Source organism: Hippoglossus stenolepis, chromosome 9 (genome assembly GCF_022539355.2).
Source record: "Hippoglossus stenolepis isolate QCI-W04-F060 chromosome 9, HSTE1.2, whole genome shotgun sequence".
NCBI lineage: Eukaryota > Metazoa > Chordata > Actinopteri > Pleuronectiformes > Pleuronectidae > Hippoglossus > Hippoglossus stenolepis.
Genome location: NC_061491.1, coordinates 15,283,617 through 15,301,252, shown reverse-complemented (window position 1 = coordinate 15,301,252; position 17,636 = coordinate 15,283,617). Strand labels below are relative to the sequence as shown.

The 17,636-nt window shown below is 44.4% G+C and overlaps 2 protein-coding genes across 6 annotated transcripts in view; one reads left to right on the top strand and one right to left on the bottom strand.

The window, feature by feature from the left end:
- Nucleotides 1-1,626: 1,626 nt before the first annotated feature.
- On the top strand, nt 1,627-8,468 carry foxn4 (forkhead box N4). Its single transcript, XM_035165210.1, has 10 exons — nt 1,627-1,865; nt 2,365-2,465; nt 4,772-4,938; nt 5,838-5,950; nt 6,045-6,155; nt 6,251-6,378; nt 6,489-6,585; nt 6,683-6,890; nt 6,995-7,387; nt 7,490-8,468. The coding sequence occupies exons 2-10, from the start codon at nt 2,386-2,388 to the stop codon at nt 7,738-7,740; spliced, it is 1,548 nt and encodes a 515-aa protein (XP_035021101.1). The 5' UTR covers nt 1,627-1,865; nt 2,365-2,385; the 3' UTR covers nt 7,741-8,468.
- acacb (acetyl-CoA carboxylase beta) overlaps nt 8,469-17,636 on the bottom strand; it is a 23,597-nt gene continuing 14,429 nt past the window's right edge. For 4 of the 5 annotated variants that reach the window (XM_035165205.2, XM_035165207.2, XM_035165208.2 and 1 more), the window contains 26 exons: nt 17,198-17,221; nt 16,452-16,592; nt 16,051-16,150; nt 15,857-15,964; nt 15,689-15,745; nt 15,298-15,339; nt 14,984-15,199; nt 14,711-14,866; nt 14,256-14,459; nt 13,991-14,146; nt 13,785-13,907; nt 13,423-13,692; nt 13,234-13,331; nt 13,029-13,149; nt 12,831-12,941; nt 12,423-12,566; nt 12,223-12,343; nt 12,042-12,138; nt 11,830-11,926; nt 11,591-11,726; nt 11,330-11,507; nt 11,113-11,225; nt 10,843-10,997; nt 10,552-10,722; nt 10,023-10,162; nt 8,469-9,435 (listed from right to left, as the gene is read on the bottom strand). In XM_035165205.2, the coding sequence (XP_035021096.2) occupies nt 9,309-9,435; nt 10,023-10,162; nt 10,552-10,722; nt 10,843-10,997; nt 11,113-11,225; nt 11,330-11,507; nt 11,591-11,726; nt 11,830-11,926; nt 12,042-12,138; nt 12,223-12,343; nt 12,423-12,566; nt 12,831-12,941; nt 13,029-13,149; nt 13,234-13,331; nt 13,423-13,692; nt 13,785-13,907; nt 13,991-14,146; nt 14,256-14,459; nt 14,711-14,866; nt 14,984-15,199; nt 15,298-15,339; nt 15,689-15,745; nt 15,857-15,964; nt 16,051-16,150; nt 16,452-16,592; nt 17,198-17,221 (3,406 nt within the window). In that variant the 3' untranslated portion in view covers nt 8,469-9,308. The remainder of the gene's footprint in view (nt 9,436-10,022; nt 10,163-10,551; nt 10,723-10,842; nt 10,998-11,112; nt 11,226-11,329; nt 11,508-11,590; nt 11,727-11,829; nt 11,927-12,041; nt 12,139-12,222; nt 12,344-12,422; nt 12,567-12,830; nt 12,942-13,028; nt 13,150-13,233; nt 13,332-13,422; nt 13,693-13,784; nt 13,908-13,990; nt 14,147-14,255; nt 14,460-14,710; nt 14,867-14,983; nt 15,200-15,297; nt 15,340-15,688; nt 15,746-15,856; nt 15,965-16,050; nt 16,151-16,451; nt 16,593-17,197; nt 17,222-17,636) is intronic. The other variant, XM_035165206.2, reaches the window with a different exon arrangement.

Sequence of the window (17,636 nt, the reverse complement as noted above, 5' to 3'; positions counted from 1 at the left end):
AACACTGCGGGCTTTAGGACCTGCAGGCCGGTTCTCTCTGAGTGAGGATGGTCTTGTTTTTGTCCGTTACGTTCATGCATGTAATCATTGATTGTGCCCATTGTGACAGACCGATTTACCATCTGTATGCTCCCATGGGCCTGATGCTGCTGTCACTGCAGTCTCCCTGCAGACTTTTGGGGAATTCCTCTTTAATTTCCGGTTTAAATTTCATTTCTGACCGGTTCTACAACTAAACCTGCAGGATTAAAAAACCCACAGTCATCACACCTAACTTCTTCAAGCTTCACTCTTCTTCTGGTGCATTTCCACTCGTATCCCCTCTGCAGCTCCAGATTGTCATTCCCAGTGCCCTGTCAAGTAGTAAAAAGAGTACAAAGTGAGACATATGGTGGAAGACCAACCATTTTTGAATAGATAAGGCTGTAATGGAACTTCCCCTTGTTGGAGACCCCCTGGAGCTCACTTAAATGCCAGAGATTAGACCCATTCATTTTCTTCTTTTTTTAATCAGAAACTGTGAAAGAATAATAAATAAACAAAGCTGCTTTTTCAAATTCAAAGGTGAATGCATCCTCTTATACAGAGAAAAGAAAAGACCAGCTCCACTTCACAAACAGTCACTATGGGCCTATTTTCCTCAACACAGGCAAATGGACAGGCTTCTAATTTATTTTCCTTTTTTGCGTAAAATAACTTTTGCAACATTGTGCATACAACTCTAAGACCTGCTTTACAGCCTTGTGGCCGTGAGCAGTTGGAATGGAGACTTTATATTTCAGCTTGATTGAGGATATGGTGACTATATATTTTTTTTTTGGGGACTGGATGCCACGTTTCTTTCTCCCTCCTCTGAAGTGTCAGGCTCTTCTCCTCCAGCCCAGAGTGTGTGTGTGTGCGTGTGTGTGTGTGTGTGTTTGCCGCCTCCTGCTGCAGCCCACCCGGCGCTCTGCCCTCCTCCCTGTACGCGCCTCCCCGGCTCGTTTTCCCACTGCTGAGAGGAGCAGGACGCGGCCACAGCGGCGGGAAGCAAATTACCTACAAGCACTTCCCTAAAAAAAAAAAGTTCACACTCACATACACAGATGCCACCACAAGTAGAGACTCACATCGTTTTAGAGCTGCCCGAGGGAACTCACTGGGAATAACCTGGCAGGAGGGTGGACATTTAATGATTTCTTCCTCTTTTTTTATTGCTTAATTCGGGTGACTTCATCTTCCTCTGTTGCTTTCATTGAGCACAGTTTGGTTCATTTGTTTTAAAAAAAAATACAGAACATTTTTGTCGCATTAGTTTTAAAAGTTTGAAGAGGAAGTTTGGCCTGAGCTCGTGTTTTCTGTGTTTAAAGACGCACTGTGCGCACCTGTTGTGCCACTGGTGGAAACAAACGCGCAGGACAGAACTTCCTATCGATATTTCCCCATAAGCTCACCTCGTCATTGACTGTTACAAGAGGACTTCAACGTGTGGATGGAGTAGGACCTGACTTTTGATGCGACTGAAGTTTGTCTGGCAGCTTTTGGACGCCTGCGCCGGAGCGCACCAAGGGAAGCTGTGAAGAAACCAGAACCACCGTCCTCGCTTCTTCTTGCACTCTGCTGTGTGAAGTGTGGATGTCATCGGGACTGTTGAGTTAAGAGCCACCGTGTTAACAGCAGCTGTCAAACTCATGGGACCCTCCTGCCCCTGCCCCCCGGGCCACTGGGAGCTGTGCTGAGGTCTCCACTGCGCATGTCAGAGCGCTGGACAGCTCCAGAGAGGGAAATTTAAAAACGGTTTTTTGGAGAATCAAGTGCAGCACAGAGAAAATACAGTACAGGGGCTCGCGACCGGCTCTCACCACCTCCAGTATCATCCAAAACAGGTGACTCCTCTCTATTCCTCTCTTTCTGCGTCATAGCCTTTTATCCGACTGTTGTCTTTATAACGTTTGAATGATTTTTAGACTTGAAACATGATTTCTCTCTAAGCTGGCTGAATGACAAACCATACCAAGTGTTGGTTGAGTTCATGTGACAGAGGTCTTGTGTAAACATTTGAACTTAATGCTTATTAAATTCAAGCTATATTACTGTTTCAATTCAGTGTATATTTATTGAAATCTCAAATAGTGAGAGAGATAAGAGGAACACATTTAATATAAGGTAGTGAAATGGGATTCAGCTGCAACAAAGGCATAGTGATGACAGAAGGGAATTATACTTTGCTGCTGCTATGGATTCACAATTTGCTTAATTTGCAAAAGGAGACACTATTTGAATATTATATATGTATTGCACTACGTCCCTCTACAGAGCTTGTTTGTTTCAGCTTGAATACTCACGCAGGGAATAAATAATGTGATTTCTTTTATGACTTTACAGAGGCTCCACATATCCCAGGAAATGATAGAAGGCGGAATTACATCCATGATGTCAGGAATAATTGAGAATTCTGGGCATCATCCATCGCCACAGGATTACAGGTAGAGACTACTGACTGAAAACATGCTCCCTTACACCAGGAAACCTGTTACAGAATCTTTTAAGATCTAAACAGCGCATATACACGTTTTGTTGCATTCTGTCAAAAACACTCAGGATCAACTCGAAGATGCCTCAATAGAAAAATGCCATATTTATATACATCAAATCCCTCAAGGTGTTTTGCAAGGAGTCATGGAACAAATTGTCTGACCCTACTATGTTTAATCTCAAGGTAGATGGACAGCTCTTTTTGTGCATGGTGGTGGTGGGGGGGGGTTGCATGAAAAAGGCGAGAGGGAAAAAAAATCCTGAAGAATAAATAATTTTCGGTCTGAATGGATCTGTCAGAAACCATCAGCTCTGTTTACACTCCCGCTGTCGGCACACGGAGAGCCTGAGCCTCTTGGCCTGCCGACTCAGGGGGAGACGGGGCGCTCTGGGTCACCACCGTGCACAAGTGGCTCCCAATTAGAAAAAGGAGGGCGGGAGGGAGGAGGAGGTGCAATATTTAGTGTTGTTGAACCTCTGGGAAGGCTCGGATGATACATGGAGACACCAGCTAAACATGTTTTGCCTCAGTGAGCAATTTTCATGCTGCTGGTAGAGGAAGGGAGAGAGAGAGGAGGGGAGGTGGGGATGAATCCCATGTGTCGTCTACTCTGCACTGCTCTATCAATATGTATTATTCTTTTATCCCAAGTAGATCAATAGATTAGAGGAGCAGCAAACGTGTAAAAGACCAGCTATTGCATTTATTGTATACTTTTTATACTCTTACATCCAAAAGTCCACCGGTTGAAGTTTCTGTGCTCGCTATGCTTGAACATCAATTCTTCATTTTTGTCAGAAGTAAAAGAAAACACCCAGAAAGAGAAAAAGAAAGAGCGTCAGACTCACAAAGGCACAAGCTGTGATAACGTGATACTTTGCTGGGTGTTGGGTTCACATCCCCACCTGCATCAACCGGACGACCCCTTCAAAATCTTTTACCGCCGCATGCAAGGTGTTTGAGGACGTGTGCTGCTGATTCCTGGCTGCAATCATGTCACTTATTCAGACGGCAGACACACAGAGCCCTGACCTCGAACTACATTTTGCACTCCCCCACCCCTCTCTGGCCTGAGGCTCTGCTGATTTCCCCGTTGAGGGAAGATTGGGGTGGGGGGGTGTTGGTGGTGTTGGTGGTGGGGGGTTACAGAGGGTTGATGGAGGGGGGATAGAGGCTGGAAAGGGACAGGGAAGCAGATGGCATCCTATTTGTCCCTCTTATGTGAGGGCTGTCATTCCAACAGATTAATGCGAGGGCCGGGCGGAGAAAAGAAACGACAGAGACAATCAAGGAAGGGTCTGGGGGGAGACAATAGAGCCACGTGCCACTGGGCAGATTTGTCGTTTGGGACACAATAGGTGATCATTTTTCAATGGGCAAGGCCAACTGTTGCAGGCAACATGTGCTGCCGTCCCATGTTTCAAACCATCTCATGCGTTGTTTACTTATGATTCAGCCAATGGTGACAGCGAGACCGTGGTCACCTGACACAGGGTTGATTTTTTTATTAGGAGATTTTGTGTGTGTGCGTGTGTAGGGGGATTGGGGGTGATGTCCTCCTACACTGTCCACAGACCCACAAAGTAACTGAATAGTATGTGTTGTCATAGCGACCCCAATTACTAAACCCTTTGCCCAGTGAGTGTGTGTGTGCTGAGGAGTCTGGAGAGGATTCAAGAGGAGTCCTCCCTTTTCTTTCTCTTTGCCGAGGCTCTCCCCGTAAAGTGACAGAAAGCTGATTGGTACTGGCGGCGCGCTTTTTAAACAGAAATCCTGTCAGTAGATGAAAATTCATTTTAAATGTATTTAATCTGTTGTATTAAATGAACTAGCTGTTAATTATAATTATTTTATTTTTCATGAATTTGTATTTATAAGTTACAAAAAAGGCAGATAATAAAAAAGAAACTATGGGAGAAACAAAGATCAGTGAGTGGCACTCCTGGAAAACAAAAAACATTCATCTCAGCAGATGATTTGCTCTGAATGGAAAGATTGTTTAACCCCCTCATTGTTGATTACAACTGTCACTGCTAAATAACACTTGTAGTTAATCTTCTTATGTTAAATCCTGGATGCAGCAGCTAACACACGGCTTCGCGGAGCAGCTTTCATCTCTGTTTGCCCACATTAACACTTAGTACACTGGTTTTGACTTTGCGGGACAAAATGTTCTGTCAAGTGTTTAGATTTAAATTCCACTTATACTCACCCCCCCAACCCGCCAACCTCTCCCCTCCCCCTCCTCTCTTCAAGGCTTCTGACCACGGACCCCTCCCAGCTGAGGGAGGAGGACCTCCCCGGGGACCTGCAGTCTCTGTCATGGCTCACCTCTGTGGATGTGCCCCGACTACAGCAGATGGCTGATACCCGGGGCCACAGCAACGGGCCCTCCCAGGGCAGCCTGCTGGAGCAACAGACAGGTGAGGGGACAGGGAGGGGACAGTGCAACATTCAAAATCCACAGCATCTCTCTGATTGGATAAACTGATGGATTCTTCTGGGTATCTGACTGTTTGAAAGAATACCCTGACAGATAAATGTGGATGTGATGTTCTAGGCACTAGGACAGTTTCTACATTAACAACACAGAGACAGTTAAACTCAGAAACAAATCAACTTGGATGGTTGTGGTTGGTTTTGCTTTTGCTCACCTTAATATTGTGAACAACAGATGACAATTCTAGAGATCCCATGAGTTTGAAGTGCACATAATTTCTGCCAAGGCTGTTCAGCCACTTATATATTGAAATCAGCTACATGTGTAAACAGACATGTTCTACTAACTGCTCACATTAAAAACTGGAAAATATAAATTCTCTGATATAGTTGAAATTAGTATTTGTTACCTTACAGTAACTGAAAAAAGATCAACCCCTCTATTTTGTTAATAGACATTAGCCCCCTTTATAGAGTTATCAGCATTATTTCTTAAGAAATTCAAAACAATGAAAAAATCGAATCCACGCCACTAGTCAATGGGTTCTTCCTTGGTCCATATGTCCTACCATCAAGTTTCAATAAAATTACTTCAGTCGAATTTAGACAATCCAGCAGCAAAAACATGACCTCCTTGGCAGAAGTAACCATATCCACCGTTCCCAAGTAAGAGATATTAAATTGGTTAGTTGAGAACCACATTGAACTCTGTCAAGGTGCAGAGGAACTAAACATTTAAGAACATAAATGTCATACGCAGCCACATCATTCTGTTTTGAAGAGAGGTTCTGTTTCAAAGATTCTTAAAAGTAGGTTTTTGTTTCTATGAGCAAGATATATAGGTTTGTTTAAATGTAACTAAGATTATTGCGTCTGCTCACAGCTCAGCTGAGCAGCCTGGCGATGACGGCTGGACAAGGCTCCATGCTCCAGCTCCAGAGCAACATGCAGCACAGCCCTCTGGGAATCAGCATCATCAACACCCACAGTGGAAGTGTGAGTGTCCGCAGCACTGTTAGAAAAAAAGTATTTTTATGTTGTATGTGGTGTAAACAGTAAAACACATGACACCCTTGCATTTGTTTCACAGATGTCTCCATTCTCCATGAATGGGATGCCTTCTCCAGGATACCAGTGCCCTACCTCAGTCTACCAGCCTACACCCCAGCACGTGTACTCTCTCACCCAAACTGGACAACAGGTAACGCAATTCGACCTCAAGCCAATGGAGTGTCTGATTTTATCAACAGAGGAAATGTAATAGATAAGGTCCTCATTGTTCTCTCTTGTTTCTAGTGTTCAACAACTGGGCTTTATAGCAATGTCTCTTTCAACGACCAAAGTCTATTCACGCAACCTCGTCTGGCTCCGCAAGACCAGGAGCTGCAGCCCAAGTCTTTCCCCAAGCCCATCTACTCCTACAGGTCGGTACACAGATGTTTGGATTTCTGACTGAATTCTTCTTCTGGTGCATTTCCCCTAATCTGCTTTAATCTGAAATCCAATAATGATTTAATCCTGTTTTCTCTCTCAGCTGTTTGATTGCCATGGCTCTGAAAAACAGCAAAACTGGCAGCCTCCCAGTCAGTGAGATCTATAGCTTTATGAAGGACCACTTTCCTTATTTCAAGGTATGAAACCCTGTTAATATAACATGGAGGACTAAAATGTGAAGGTTCATGTAAATGAGAAAGAAATAAAAATGTTACACTACCTCATTCCCTGCAGACTGCACCTGATGGATGGAAGAACTCCGTCAGACACAACCTGTCCTTAAACAAATGCTTTGAGAAAGTGGAGAACAAGACGAGCAGCTCGTCTCGTAAGGGCTGTCTCTGGGCACTGAACCCTGCCAAAATTGACAAGATGGAGGAGGAGATGCAGAAGTGGAAACGCAAGGACCTGCCGGCCATCCGCCGCAGCATGGCTAACCCTGGTCAGAAACGTCTTTACTTCAAATTCAAACGTCAAATGCTCCCCCCGGTGTGCATGAGCCACCAATGAACGGCAAAGTCTTATAACCTGTTTTGTTCCCTGCAGATGAGCTGGACAAACTGATCACAGACCGCCCAGAGAACTGCAGACGCAAGTTGTTAGAGGCCGGCATGACCCGGCTGCCCGGCTGTCAGACGGGCCTCCCGCTGCCCGTCTCTGCCCAGATGCAGCCTCAGCCTATAGTCACGCTGTCCCTCCCGTGTTTACCCATGCACCAGCACCACCAGTTTCAGGCCCAGCTCCAGGCTCAGGCCCGACTGGCCCCCATGTCCCCCGCCCCGGCCCAGACACCTCCCCTCCACACTGTCCCCGACCTTTGCCACAGTCCTCTCACTCAGCAGTCCAGCAAGCCCCCTGATGATTTCTACATCGTGCACGGTGACACGCACACAGAGGTGGACGCACTAGACCCCAGCATCATGGACTTTGCCTTTCAAGGTAAATACACATTCTAAGTGTCAGGCCTGTTTTTATTTAGGTTTGCAGGATAACTGATGTGTTGCTGCATCAGTACATTAACCTCTCCTTTCACCTGCTCAGGTAACCTGTGGGAGGAAATGAAGGACGACAGCTTTAACCTGGATGCTTTGGGCACCTTCAGTAACTCGCCCCTCCGACTATCAGACTGTGACTTGGGAACAGCCAGCCTCCCTCCCAGCTCCACCGGGGTGAACATGCCGCTGTCAGATGTGCAGGTGACGGGCCTCTACACCACCTACACCACCCAGGACCCCCTGTCGTCCCAGTACATGGGCACAGCAGCCAACAGCAAGCCCATCATCCTGCTTTGAAGCAACGCTAACAGAGTCAACATGATTTTATCTCATCTGTGGAAATCTATGAACGCGGTCTGAAGAAGTCTCTGGTTTCTTCTGTGCTACTAAACATACAAATCACACTGCTTCACCCGAGGAACTACCTGGAGAAAGGATGTTTGAAAATCATGTCCCGTACAGTCTACCATTAAACTGCTCATAAGAGATGAAACTAATAATAAATTAAGGTTTTAAGAAAGACGTATGTAAGACTTAAAATATCTAGCTTTGCCAAGCAAAGCCTCCCAGCCAGTATGAGTACGAGGACTCTGCCTGGAGAAGTATGTGTAAGTTAGCATCTACCGTTTTTTCTACTGTTCACTCTGCGTTTTAAAGTCCTTCCATACTGTAGCTCTCCATCTCTTGTCTGTTGTATTGTGCTAGACATTATTACTGTGACGTTTTATTTATATTTATAAAAAGGCAGCTGGAGAAGGGGATGACTGTCAGTCTTTTGCTGTATATATTTGAATGTTTTAAAATTGCTATTGCCACAGAAAAGCTTTGTTTTTGACTGTATTTACACACTTAAGTTCCAAAATGCAAACGTGTGCCAACACTTTTTGAGTAATCCAGATGTTACGCGTTATTCTTCTACACACTGTGATTAACATGTCTGAAAGTTAGGTGTACATTATGTTCAGTTACGTGACCATAATAAAAATCGAATGGGTGAATAAAAATACATTTGTTTTTGCCAAAAATATATCAATGATATTTATTAACAACATCCCTTGGGGGGAAAACAAGACACAGGAAAGAGCTTATGTACATTCAAAGGAAATGTCACGGTTGATATTTCTGATCGGAGGCGAGGCAAATCAAGACATCAGCCGGCGAGACCACTTCAGTCGTTAATGTCCATCTTTGACCAAACCTGAGTCTGAAGAAATGTGTCTCAGAGATGCACAGAGAGAAATGAAGGAAGCTCAGAAGTATCAAATACAGTGTCACACCATCTCCTGTCATACATACCATTGTCTTTAGCACATAAACATCAGAGACTGAAAGAAACATTGAAAAGAATGGACCACTGGCTCCAGTGTCAACAGTGAAATGACGAACACAACTGAACTCATGACACTGCAGTACACAATTTTACCTGCTTCTTAATTTGCATTTTTGCATCACAATACTGATAAAATAATTGCACAAAAATGTATCTGAAACATCAATTCACTATTTTACTGCCTCAGGACTTTGGCTTCTATTTCTTTGATTGTATAACCCTGACCTCGATAGACCACAAAGAGCTTATTGAGATACATTTTTAACACTGATACACCATCAGGTGCAAACACTCGACAAATGTAAAAGACAATCATTGGAACAGATTATAAAAGACAGGGCTTTGTAGTGGTTCTGTAATAACTTAGGAGTAGGTCACATTCAGCATGTGCGTAGTGCAAAGAATTGCCCCGACTATAATCCTGTACAATCACCTTTATATCTTTAAATGCCCCCCCTCTTTACTTATACAGCACAATCAGGTGGATACGACCCTTCGTTGTCTTTAATATCACAACCTGGTAAAGCCCCTCAGCTTAACTGGCGCTGGTGTTGTCCATAGTTGAGAACAGATGCAAGAGCTTGGCCCTCTGGGACGGAGTGATGCTCTGGCTCATGTGGATGATGCAGTCCATGGCCACATCAGGGTTCGCCTGCACCAGGCTGGAACACAGGTGGAAGATCCCCATCACAAACATCCCAATGAAAATGTATAGACACTTTTTTTCTGCTTTTGCTTGAGGTTAAAAGAAAAGAATATATTATGTTATATCTGTATAATATATCTCTACAAATATTAATAACCTTAAAAACCAGGTGAAGTTGCAGTTATAAGTCAGACTCTGCAATGAGTAATGTACGAAAACCTTGGTTATTTATTTGCCCTAAATGCTTCAGTGTGAACATGTATGGTTAGAGGGAATGCTACAGGCAACTTCAGGTAAACATGGGTGAAGTTATTAATGGTCTCTGACTGAGTCAACAATAAAGCTAATAAAGCTCCTTCACTGATTCTAAAATGCATGAAGATCACATGGGAGCGACCCATTGGCCGAACGGTTAGGTTACGTGCCACATGGACGCATACGACAGTGACCAGCTGATCCCTGTCCAACTGGAATGTGTCCCCACATCAATCATGTTATTAATGGTTGGTGTGTGTGTGTGTGTGTGTGTGTGTGTGTGTGTGTGTGTGTGTGTGTGTGTGTGTGTGTGTGTGTGTGTGTGTGTGTGCGCGTGTCTCTGCATACCTGCGGATGTGTTTCAAAGTGTTTTCTCGTTTCAAGTACTTGATGTTCTCTCTGATGGCTGACTGCGTGCCGCTGTCCTCCATGGACAAATGCTTCTCAAGCCACTCAACTACAGCTTGGTTATTGTCCCAGAGGTAAGCCTGACAACGCAAACAGACACACCTTTACATTTCCAATAAACACTGAAGTGCTCATAAATACAGGCATGATTTGTCCCAGTGACAGATTTAGGCTGGGTATTGAGAAGACGTGAAACAAATAGACATTGGATTTGAAGTCTTTCAGGATGTCGTGATCGCAGCTCATATTCTCAGTCACATTCAGGGGTTCAAATAAAATGAGAATGAATAAAGTGTCATGGTACATAAACATACAGTATCAGACAGAAACATTTAAATACAATTTTTAAAAAAAGACTCCCCACAATGAGCTCTGCCTGAGTTGAACTGCTTTATCTACCTTTATTCAAAATGTTTAACTTGCATGTTGTGCATCAGCAGAGAGAGAATCCCTTTGTGTGGTCACATACCTTGACGGTTCCCTCTGTCTCAGCAAACCAGCGTCGCAGCATGGACTGCACGTGTCCGTCACTGAGGTCCTTGTTGGCCTGCAGAATCTCACATTTCACCACCTGCTCCAACAAGAGGCGACGGAGACGCCAGTAAAAGAACGTCCGCACGTTCTTCCAATCCAGAATATCCTGTCAACACAGATTTGCAAAACATGTTACAGCAGCGTGCGACTCCGCTGAGCACAGTTTTATTTCCTGCACCTAATGTTACACACATTACATCAGTGTGATTGTGAAGTGCTCACTCACAGTGATGACACCCTTCTCCTGCATCCTCCCTGGGGTGTCGTGCAGGTCTACAAACTGCACTGCCACCTGGTGGTAGATGGGCAACAGGAATTCTTCTCTGGCTTTGAGCTGTGACTCCAGCTCTCTGCACTGTTTGTCAGACAGCTCCAGGGAAGCTGGTGAAAATAGAACATTTCTGAATCACGGTAAGGTTACGAAGATATCTGCAATACTGTGGAGAAAATAAGGAAATACGAGTGGTTGTATGAGTTGAGATAAGGAGCTTTTTACCAAGCTGCTCAACCAGACTGGCATAGACGGAATCTAGTCTTCTCATGGTCTTCAGCAGGTCCTTCTTCCTGAATTTGATCTCCACTGTGCCCTCAGCCTCCAGCACACCCCCTCTGCACAGAGAGAAAACAACAGGGAGACAAAAAAAAACATGTAATCACACACACATCTGTTGTTTTAGTTGAAAATAAAAAATAAATTCACTGCACTTATGTACCTGCTCTCCCTGTCAGCATAGAGCTCCATACACAGCGGGTTGATGGTGGGGTCAATCACCACCCAGGACCCTCCCCTCAGCTCAGCATGTGGTGGGATGTACACCAGCACCGGCTGACGGAAACCATGCAGGGCATCCACAATGTAGGCTCCGAACTTCAGTACCTGGTCATACATATCTGAGAGAGAACAGAGGAAGTTATTTTACAATCACGACAAAGCAGTGTATGATATTCAGAGATTTGTATTATTCATCGTGTACCCTTCATTCCCCCGGAGAAGCCCCTCCAGTTGGCGAACACCATGAGAGGCACACGCTCACGGTTGAAGTCACAAATGGCCTGAGCTGTTTTAAAGGCTGAGTCTGGGAACCACACCTGACCAGCCTGCTGCAAAACCTGACATCAACACACAATCACACAAGGGCAGAGGTGAAATACTCTTATTATTGTCACCGTCTATTGTTGGACATTAACACAGTGTGTGTAGAGATTTGCTCACTTTAGATTCTGAGTCCAGGTTGGCTGGATCGGCTGGGACGGTCAACTCTACTGTGCGTGTTTCAACAGCGATGACACCAAGAGGTATTCCTCCTAACCTGTATTGATTCAACAGTGTTAATAATATAATTTTAAGAGTGAGGCTGAATGACCGTACATACCATTCATATGAAGTACTCTGCGAGTGTGTACTTTGAGTACAAACATATTTACCGAGCTCTTCCTACCACCACCGTCTTAGCCCAGGACTCCATGATCTCCATGAAAGAGCCTTGGTCGAAGAATCCGCTCTGCCAGGCGCCTCTCACCGCTGATGACACCCATGAAGAATGTTCAAATCATGGAAACTTATTTGCTTTACTACTGAAAGAGACATTTTTTTAGATGAACTCACTGGGGTGAGGTCGACCGGCCAGCATCCAGCGAGGGTCATACGGAGCTTTAGTAGGAGTGAACTCTATCTCTCTGTCCACTGGATCTTTAGCTGCTATGATAGGCACAGGAGAGTGTTTGTTCTGTGAGGAGAGAAGAACTCGAGTTAGTGACCTGGTTCTGTTATTGTGTGTAGGTCTCACTTCACACATTCATCCGAACCTTTGGCATGTAGGAGAGCCACTGCAGGATGGTGAAGACGCCCTCAAAGTCATCTGGCACCGTGGTGTGAGTCACTCCATTGTTGTGCATGATCTGGATTCCTCCCAGCTGGTTGTTTGAGGTGTAGACCTCTCTGCCCAGAACCTGTACACAAGCAGGGATTCAAGCTTCCAACTTTTTATTTGAGGTACTTGAGTATTACAACTGAAGCACTAATTTATATTGAACAACTTCTGATGTGTACTTTGCCCGATTCTTTTTCCAATTCCATTCCATTTTTTTGCCTAATTTGTTTGTTTTTACTATTGAATTTAACTGCTACAAATCAACCCTCTACTGGTGACACACACACAGAGGCTGTGATGTGCACAGCAAAACATAAGAGAAGAGAAGAGAAGACCCACAGACCTTGTTCAGAGCACTTGCTCCAGTCAGGATGATGTGAGAGTTCTCCACCTGAATCACTCGCTGTCCCAAACGGACCAGATAGGCTCCGATCCCAATAGCACGACACGTCACCTGCAAAAGCAAAAAAGTGGCTCAAATAAAAAAAATAAAAGCCCCAGACGGAATGACTGCTGAGGGAGGTCAGATCCACATTCTCACCATGCTGATTGTAATAATCTCCTCATAGGCCTGAGAAGATTCTCCAGCGATGGTGCCAGATCCTCTCAGGTTCTCAACACCAAGACCTTCATCCTTCCCGATGATGTCCGTGATGATGTACCTGACAAATCAACACATCTCTATCATCCCACAGAGAAAAGTTGCCAGGTATTTCCACGAGGAGACATTGTTTACTTCATTGTACCTGGACTCTCCTCCTTCCTCTACGTGGTGACAGTGAACAGAATTGGTGGAGCTGATACGTGTGTAGTCCTGAGGTGTCAGGTAAAGGTACTTGAAACCCTGAGGAGAGATACGGAAATAACGTATAATGAGACATGTAAAACTACACATATATATTGCCATTACCTGTGCTCATTTCCTCAGAGGTCACCTTGTAGGGGTCAGCAGGGTCGATCCATGCCACCTGGAACATGTGTTTGATTTCTTCAGCGAGGCCGATGCGCGCTCCGCTGTTGGCCGAGATGTAAATGCGGGGGATGCCCTCTGCCCGAGCCAGCTCCGACGCCCTGAGGAACAGCTCGTCCTCCTGAGGACCGAACGAGCCGATCATGTAAGTGATGTCGTTGCAGATGACAATGATGTCCCTGCCCTCGGGGTACTCTGGAGTCTTCATCTTCATCCTGAAGGCGACCATCCCCACCTGGTGAAGAGTGGTGATCAGAATCATCACACTGGGAAAGAATACATGAAAAGTGTAATAGTTCATGTAAATGTCTTCAAAGGGATTCCTACATCATTGTCACCAGGTAGGCGGTTCATCTGCACCAGTCGACCTTGTGGGTCCAGAACCAGCTCAGCGCAAATCAGCACGTCTTTAGGATACTTTTCCCCTGGACCCCAGAGCTTAAACAGAGCCTACAAGAAGATTTCCAGTGGAGTCAGACACATTGAGAACATCAGAGAAAGAAAACGAGTCTAATTCAGTGAGTCAGCGTTACCTGTCTGAACATCTCAGGGAAGTCGTAGACGTATGTGGTGCCCAGAGTTTGAGCCTGGAAGCGTTTGGCCTGCAGCAGATCCTTGGTCACATAAGGAGTGTTGATCAGCATGCCGTGCAGAGGACCCTGCTTGTCTCCATAGGACTGGAACATGATCTGCAAAGGTGACGAGTTGAGCAAAGTCATTTATGTTGTGTAAAAAAAGACAAAGACACAACATAACACAAGTAGCTTCAAGGAGGCGACCTCAGTCCACTGCCCTCACCTGTCCAGAACTTAGGTCATTGACCTCCTTGTACAGGCTGATGTCCAAATAATAGCCAGATTCATTAGTGAGAAACAGACGGACAGGAACAGCATTTCCCGTTGGCGTCAGGCGGATGTTGATCTTCAGTTCTGCCTGAAGGACCCGCAGCTTCCACAGACGGCTGCCATAGCGCATCACCATGGAGCGGACAGACTCCTCTATCTGATGGTCCAAGAGAAAGAGACTGAATGTGTAATCTGATATATTCAAATTAGGTTTAGTTTATAAAAAAATATAAAATATCTACTGCTAACAACAGTAAACAGGATCAAAAAGAGAAAATTCATACGGTTAAATTTTTTTAAATTTTTTTCTTGTAGATGGACTTAAGTTATCCTATATTCTGATGACTCCAAAATATTTTTTTTAAATACAATATTAACACAAACACTAACACCACTGTGGACACTGACCTTCGAGGGGTCCATGATAACGGTTGGGACAAAGTTGAGGAAGATGTGGTTGCAGTCTGTTCGGACGCTGGTGTTACTGAAGGCCACCTCCAGCTCATCCATGGCCTCCAGGAGAAGACGTTCTCCCTCATTTTGAAGGTATTCAAATGAGGCTTCCTGGTTGTGTGTACAGAAACATTTAATTACTGCTAGAAACAGTACTCAGTAGTTAAATCAACAAGCTTATAACCTTGTAAAAGCCATTTTTTTTCAGTATCCAGTTTCCCCTTGTACCTTTGTAATGAGGTCTGAGTGGCGGATGATGGCTCGGATGAAGTAGCGGTAGTCTGTGACCTCAGCTCCCTCCTGAACACGAGCAGCGCCCAGGTAGAGGTGCATCTTGTGGTTGGAACAGGGAACAGCTTTCAGGCCAAAGTTCCTCATACGGTTGAGCTCCAGCTGAAACGCTAACGCTGGCTCCAGATTCCTGTAAATACGATCCTCCTGGAACTGAGGAGAAGCACAGGCAGAGGAGGGGGGGGGGTCATCATACAGGAGCATGTTGGATTATAATTCAGGTTTTTATATTCAAGTTATTTAAAACTTACCCCGTCTCTAGCTCTGAACGTGAAGAACTTGGGAAATTCTCTCTGTCGGAATGACAATTTTTAAAGAATGATATTCAGAGAGCAAACAAATGAATATCTACATGAGAGGCATAATACATGCAATGGAAGTAAAGATATATGTGAAAAAATGAAAAGGTAATATCACACATTCTCTACAACTCTGTAGAGTAACAAGTACACACTAAGTTGTATGTGTTTCCATATGAAGATAATCAAGCTGAACCTTTGACATAAACAATAAAAAGAAAAGAGCCATTATTGCTTTTGGCTTCATCAAGTTATTTAAAATAATACACACAGATACATATGAATGATAAAAGTGGGTCTAATGAAAATACTTCACAGTCTGGGATTATTGTTGCAGAATTACCTTCTGTGCGATCAAAAACGTGATTCTCCTGATTCCATACTCGAAGAGGATTGCTCTCTGTGAAAGAAAATACACCATTTTCACTTCAACAATAAAACAAAAAAATTAAAACAATATACCTTCACTTATATGAATCACTCCTGTGTTAAGTAAGATTCAGAAACTGACCTTTGACTGGGTGAAGGCAGACAACGCTGTGACCAAGGCATTGTCATCCTCCGTATCTGCTGTTTTTATGGACACATTAATGATGTGGATTGGATTCTCCCTCGTATTCTGTACAGGGTGGAGGAGAAACAGATGGCTTCCTGAAAACAGCTGTTTTTCTTATTAAAAACCAGCAGCCCTTTCACAGCCCTCACCTTAAAATTCTCCTCCTCGTAAAGACTGGAGCAGGACTCCGAGAACGGAGAACTCTCCGCGAGTGGTTCTGCAAAGCTGGAAAGAACTTCATCGAAATTCCTGCAAAGAAAAACATGCAACTAGAATCATCACCTTGTGGTTGTATGAAAAAATAATGTAAAATCTAATAATTAATCATTCAGTCCACGTGACAGCTGGTCAGAATTTGAAGAAATGTCCTAAAGGCAGACTTGAGATAATATCACGTTCAAGGCACAAAGACATGTTCTGTTAGGTCACAGTGATTTGGCCCTTTGACCACCCAAATCTAATCAGTTAATCCGTGAGTCTAACATTTGTGTTGGTGAGGTCATAGCAACCTTAACCTTACGCAACCTTTAATGCATAAAAAGTACTGGACCTTCTGAAGTCGTCGAAACACTGGAACGCCACCATGGCACCCATGCGCTGGCAGGGTGGAGACCAGGCTCCCTCCAGGAAGAGCTCACTGCTCTGACGCCTGATGTTAAACTGTCCTGATCCATGCATCGGCACAGGAAGTCTGAAGAAGAGACACACAGACAGGCAGTGACAACAACACCGGACCACTGAATGATCACAGTCAGCTTCGCTTCTGCAAAAAATTAATTACTGAACAGCCAGGAGAACAAATACTGAGAGCAATTAAAGCAAGTGTGGATATTCTCGTCTATTTATACAACAATTACATTCAGTCTACAGGTACATTTCATGTAATTAAATGGACAGGGGTTATGAATTGTGGTTATAATAGATCATTGTTACCATGTCTGATTGAGAGGTTGCAAATCAAGAATCAAATCAAATGCTGGAGAATGCAGGCTCCCCGAGTAATCAATAAAATATCAGGCTTGAAGATTTTAAGAGGGACACAAAATAAATAAAGGATGCACCTCTCAAAAAGTACAGTATTGTTTTACGAGTCGAAAGAAGCAGCAGAAATACGGAGTAGCTCAGCTCAACAGTCAATTAGGAAGGACTTGTTAGAGGAGTCCTTTAGCGGATGTTTCTGCTTTCGCAGAACGAAAGGGGAAAAGAAGCAGCACGGTGCATCCAGCATGCATTGCTCTGAGACATTCTGTACACACCGTCAGGAGGTTTGTCTGGCTGGGAGGAGCTTTACTCTACCTGTTCATAGTAGGGCTGCTCCCTCTGAAATAAGATGATTGACAGGGCACATTAGCGGTGGAGGGTCAGACTGCACCACTACCTCCAGGCATTATGATTAGATTCAAAGCAGATTCACACTCAGGCATGGAGGGAGAGCACTGTCTGCATTAGAGTCGGCTATAAGCAGTCACGGCAGCGGCGGCATAGTCGATTTTTCTGCACGTTTGTGGCTATGTGATCAATCAGGGGCCAGCATTGTGGCATAATAACAGTGTGTATGTTTGTCAGTGGAGAGTTGTGTAGCTGTATCTAAATCTGTGTGTGTGGAATCAGATTTGTAATTGCCTAAATCAATGCTTATGTTTCTGAATGCGTACAGGAATCTGCCAACACGCATTCAGAATGGGTGGGAGTAATCAGCTTTGTAAACTTGTATATAAATCTGTGAATGTGTATT

Bases quoted from the DNA above. Each gene is read 5' to 3' on its own strand.
- foxn4 (XM_035165210.1), top strand. From the start codon at position 2,386: ATGATAGAAGGCGGAATTACATCCATGATGTCAGGAATAATTGAGAAT. The intron at 6,379-6,488 runs GTCGGTACACAG...TTTCTCTCTCAG, and splicing joins AAGCCCATCTACTCCTACAG to CTGTTTGATTGCCATGGCTC. The intron at 6,891-6,994 runs GTCAGAAACGTC...TGTTCCCTGCAG, and splicing joins CCGCAGCATGGCTAACCCTG to ATGAGCTGGACAAACTGATC.